The following is a 6,000-nucleotide window of genomic DNA, read 5'->3' as shown; positions in this document are numbered from 1 at the left end:
AAATGTTTGCCAGATAGAGCTGTTAGATTGTGTCACATTTGCGACTTGGCTTACATCGATGAAGATTATCATTTATTTATATTATATCATTAAGCTTTTTGAGGAATGAAAGGAACAAAATACCACAATATTGTATAACAATGTAAATATGATTAAATTTAAGTGTATATTCAACACGAAATTGTATTGAACTAGAAAAACTAACAAGATTTATTAAATTTATTTCTGTGAAAGTCAATCCTCTTGGTTGACTAACAAATATATGCATGTATTTTGTACACTATACATTATAATTAATAACATTAACGGTACCAATTTTTCTGCGCCAGATGCGCATTTCGACAATAAATGTCTCTTCAGTGATGCTCGGGGCCAAAATATTTGAAAATCCAAAACTTATCAAAAATATAACATGGTGTATTTCAATATGTGTTATCATTTTCATATTGTCTTCTCTGTAGCTATGCGTTTGATTTATAAAATCTATCAGATTAAGACAATTCATTTATTCACTAGACTTATTTTGTCCTTGTAGATAAGTTTTCAATGGAAATAAAATCATTGTAACACGTGCATTTTATGACAAATCGTTTTATGATATAGATTTTTAAAGTAACACAAACAATATTCTTCAGTTTTATTAAATAACAATATTTCTGTTTCTTAAAAATAAGACTTCAATTGTAAAATAAGAGAAATATTAACATTTCACTTAAATTAGGTTCTTTTCCAATGAAACTAATTTGGAATTACTGTTGTATAGTACTAATAATTGTGATTATATCTTGTTTTAATAATTATCTAACATTGAACAAAATAGTGGAGTACAGAAGAATTGGAAATAGTAATTCTGATGAAAGATTACAAAGAATGGCTGTAGGGCCAGGTAAGAAATTACATAATATGACTTTAGGACCAGGTAAGAGATAACATAGAAATGGTTGTAGGACCAGATAAGAAATTACAAAGAATGACTGTAGGGCCAGGTAAGAGAAAAACGTCCAAGTACAAATATTTCCAGGCAAAATATGCTATATCTATTGAAGTACATTTACTTATGGTATTTTATATATTTTATTGATGAAAAATTTGAGAGACTCGCCGAATTTATTTTAACTGCATACATCAATGAAGTGCATGTTTCATAAGTCAACATTATAAAAATAGGATTATAAAACTTCGATGCGCTATGCAGACAAAACGGCACGATAATATTTTTTTATTCCCAATGCAGTGAAGAAGATCACGACTTTGCGCAACGCTAGAATATAAGGATCAACAGAATGTTGGCCCATAAGTGTTCATTGCATATGCAGTTTGAATATGCATATTCAGGAACAAAGATGAATATGAATAAATAAAGGCAACAGTAGTATACCGCTGTTCGAAATTCATAAATCGATTGAGAAAAAACAAATCAGGGTTACAAACTAAAACTGAGGGAAATACATCAAATATAAGAGGAGAACAAAGACACAACAGAAACACTAAAATGCAACACACACAGAAACGAACTATAAGATAACATTAGCAATTTTCCTGACTTGGTACAGGACATTTTAAGAAAAAAAATTGTTGGTTGAACCTGGTTTTGTTGCTAGCCAAACCTTCCGCTTTAATGGCAATGTTAAATATAACACTAAAATGACAACATTACATGACAGGACTACAATGCAAATAAATGGAAGAACATACAGGACAGAGAAACACACAAATAAACAATACAATAGAACATTACGACAAGCTAATAGTTATTAAAGGTGCCAGGCCTAAAGATGAAGAGCACTGATGACCCAAAATTCCAAAAAGTTGTGCCAAATACGGCTAGGTTATCTGCCTGGGATGAGAAAATATAGTATTTAGAATAATTTATATTTTTGCAAACAGTAAATTTATAAAATATAAAAATGACCATATAATTGATATACATGTTAACACCGAAGTGGTGACTAACTACCTGATTTTTTACTAGACCGACACGCTGATCCATTTCAACGTGCGAGTTCACAAGGTAAGTCCGCATGAAGACATGTCACCCTACCCGGAAACATTATTATGACCCAAACCAAATAATCTTTGCTTTTACTCCTAGATATCGCGTGCTTAGTAGAGATGCTGCCAATCTTTGATTTGAACCAGCTGATGATCGAACACACGACCTCCCGCACTCGAGGCGAGCCTGCTACAACAAGACTACCGAGGCAGTTATTATAAATAAGAAGATGTGGTATGAGTGCCAATGAGACAACTATCCATCCAAGTCACAATGTGTAAAAAGTAGACAATTAAAGGTCAAAGTCAACCCTGAGCCTTGGCTCACACCGAACAGCAAGCCATAAAGGGTCCCAAAAAGACTAGTGTGAAACAATTCAAACAGGAAAACCAACGGTCTTATCTATATAAAAAACGAGAAACGAGAAACACATATGAACCACACCAACAAACAACACCCACTGAACAACAGGCTCTTACCTTAGGACAGGTGTATACAACTACAGCGGGTTTAAACGTTTCAACAGGCGCCAACCTTCACCCTAACCTGAAACAGTGGTATAACATTACAACATAAAAAGACACACAACCTAGGTCAAAATGGCGTTAAATAAAGTAACGTACACAGGTCAATTTAAATATAATAATTTTGTTGTTAGGAGTACAGAAACATATATAGATTTGTTATTCATAGCACGAGTACAGAAGTGAATTTTTTTTCCGTTATACTAGATATTTATCAAAGGTGGTACCATTTATGAATATTTAAGATACACATACATGTACATGTATATTCAAAACATTTGAAACAAGAAATATGGGCATTAGACACCGTGCCCACTCCTATTATCATATCTCCATGTTAGGCCACATCAATATGATTTGTAGTTCTTCGGACAAAAGCTCCAAAAAATATGGGGAGAGGGAAAGAAATTGTTTTGATTTAATTTTTTTCTTGAAAATGAGTTTTTTTGAGGCGAGTGCTCTACAAGTGAAGCGAGCGGTATATATTTGTTTTAAATTGTGCGATTTAGAATTCATGTACATGTTATAACTGGGTTACAAAACGAGGAGAAACATGCTCTAATGCATATAATTTGATTTATTAGTGCCTGTTCCATACCAGACTTTCTTGTCTCATTGTGGTTTCAATGAGTTCATTTTGATTATTGTATATAATTGTGTGTAAAAGAAATTGTGTAATGCTTGTTATACAGAAATACGTTTGCTTTCACTAGTAGCAAGATTTAAGTCTGAAACGGTCATTTTGGTCTGATCAAGTCTTAATCGCCTTGATTTACTGCTAGGGAAAAACGTTAAGACCGGTTTAGACTTTCAGACTCTGTTCCGATATATCGTGTTCAGTCAGATCAGTCGGGTCAAGATAAACAAGACAGATTCTTCTAGCGTTCAAATAAGACTTGATTAGATCACGTTCAGATAAAATAAGACCAAAGGTAAAAAATCTGTTTAGTTGCTGTAAGATCGTGTTCAGTCGTGTTAAGATTTTAAATATTTTAAATAAAACGAGCGACACTTTATCTGTGTGTATCAGGGGTTACTCCCCTTATGAATAAAATCGGCATAGCTAGGAGGATATTCTTTTGTGGTCTTTTAATGTAATACTGTATATCTATTTCATTAAATAAAGTATGCAAACGTACAATTCAATTTTTCCCGATAGAATTTTTAACATTTAATTGGTTATATAAGAAAAGATTAATTGTCTTAACCGGGAAATGTGTTAGTCATTAAAACTTTGCAGTCGTGCTTTCTGACATAAAGTAGTCCTGTATTTATTCATTCCGCCCGTAAAGATATAATGATAAGTAATATATCCCAAAGATGTTCTGAAATTTTCTTAAACATTTTTTGTTTCTAATGTAAAATAATAGTTCTGATCCATATAAAATTTGTCAAGAAAAATATATTCTAAGTATCTAATTTACTTTAAATTTTTAAATATTATACAGATGACAGTTGCTTGGTGAAAGTTATTTACATTTCAATAAACGGATTATCTAAGCAGTCAACCGAAACGGGTTGTCATAAACTATCTAAATAATTACCCATGCAACGCTTATAATGTTTTATCTATGGACGTAAAATGAATAAAGTTCCATGTTTTATCTTATATAAGGATTTACCGGGTAAAATTATTACATTGACAAATAAAACATTATAAACCATTAGGTACCTATAAAGACCGATTTCGATACCTCTCTTGATTTTTTTTTTATCATCAAGTTTTTTTTAGCAAGAACTAATACAAGAATAAATCATATAGAAAAATATCAAACAACGATAGATAAAATCTTGTGTACGGTTTATATTTCTGTTTCGTATCAGATTTTTTTTATAACACCAGCGTTACTTCTCATTTAAAAAACAGTGAGATGCTTACTTGCTTTTTCGAAATTGACCAAAAAGCTATAGAATAACGTAGCGAAATGACTGTACTTATAGATCATACCTTTGTTTTTCCATTTTGAATTGTTTTACACTAGTCATTTTGGGGACCCTTATAGCTTGCTGTTCGGTGTGAGCCAAAGCTCCGTGTTGAGGCCGTATTTTTAATCTATAATTGTTTTATACTTTGTAACTTAGATGGAGATGATTATTTGGCACACATACCACATCTTCTTATTTATATCAACCGGGAGCAGTTTATAATATTTTCATTTCGATAAAAAGAAATATACAATTCAGTAAATCAAATCGATTTGTACCATATTGTTACATTCAAAAGTCTTTAACTGAAGTAAATGATTGATAGAAATACATTATTTGTATTGCATCGCTCCTAAAATAATGTCCAGTGTCAAATATTACACATCGATGATCACTTCGATGTTCAACTGATTCAACCAAAAATTAAACTTAGGACTAGGATCAAATGCAATTCATTACGTTACAATTGTTTGTTCTAGCCTGATACGGCGAGCGCGTGTCGACAAAAAAGGTCATGTTAACAAGAGAACAATTGTTGTGAATCAGAGCCAAATTGACCTTTGTTCCAACTTTACTCATAAATAATGCGTGCTTGTGGACAAAAGGTCACAGACGAAAGGTCACAATTCAGTTTCTGAGACTATTTTCTTTGAAAAAGAAAAAATACTTATTTAAAAAAATATATTTTGTATGTATCTTGAACTATTGTATATATAAACCAACTCTGTAAACAAATGTATTAAATGAACAAATAATTGTTTAGTAAACAAACTATCAAAGTGGATTGGTACCTAAACAGCTTCATGGTGCTAAGAAATATTATATCATTTGCATGATTAAAATTTAATAAATCTTCATTTACCAAGGCTAATGAACAATTTCATAAACTGTAAAAAGAATATATGTAATACAAAGTAATTTTTCAAGATATTTCTCTTACATACTTAAACAATTGTCACTTCCTGTCCTGTGACTTTTTGTCCTGTGACTTTTCAGTGTTCGCTTACTGTTAAGAATAGGACCTCCCTTACCCAGGACCTCCCTTACTAATGGAGAGAAAGCTGTCGGGACTACCAATCCTAAGTGTTAGAGAGAATAAAAAGTACATCAGTCATTCTCAATTTTATATGTTTTGCGTAAAACAATACGGTTTTAAATGTTGAATTTAAGGAATGCTCGGATTTAAAAAAATAAATCTTTTTCGTTTGCTTTTCGTTGAAATCATCCTGAATATTATGTAATATTGTACGCTGAACATTCAACGATCATGGCCAAGCATGTGTTCTTCAAAATGCAATCTGTAGAAGAAAAAACACGGTTTTAAATCATGACATTGGAAATCAAGAATCGTGTGTCGTGTTCGACCTATAATCCTTTATTAAAAAGTCGAAATTGACTATTAATATATAGTTTTGTTTTGCACCTACGTAACTCTATATATGCATGTTTTTGCCACTTTGCTTGGAAAAATTATCATATATCTTAATTCTCTTTCAATAACATTTCCTTATTCAATTTGCTACTCGTCTACCAAAAAAAATAGATATTGTTTCATTT

At 31.6% G+C, this 6,000-nt stretch overlaps 1 protein-coding gene across 1 annotated transcript in view; it reads left to right on the top strand.

Annotated features, from left to right (window-relative positions):
• Positions 1-822: 822 nt before the first annotated feature.
• LOC127699841 (polypeptide N-acetylgalactosaminyltransferase 5-like) overlaps positions 823-6,000 on the top strand; it is a 67,944-nt gene continuing 62,766 nt past the window's right edge. Inside the window, exon 1 of the mRNA XM_052203218.1 lies at positions 823-886. Coding sequence (XP_052059178.1) covers positions 871-886 — 16 coding nt within the window. The 5' untranslated portion in view covers positions 823-870. The remainder of the gene's footprint in view (positions 887-6,000) is intronic.

Source organism: Mytilus californianus, unplaced genomic scaffold, assembly GCF_021869535.1.
Source record: "Mytilus californianus isolate M0D057914Y unplaced genomic scaffold, xbMytCali1.0.p SCAF_42, whole genome shotgun sequence".
Taxonomy (NCBI): Eukaryota; Metazoa; Mollusca; class Bivalvia; order Mytilida; family Mytilidae; genus Mytilus; species Mytilus californianus.
The sequence above is the reverse complement of the archived record's forward strand: the minus strand, read 5'-3'. Positions and strand labels throughout refer to the sequence as shown.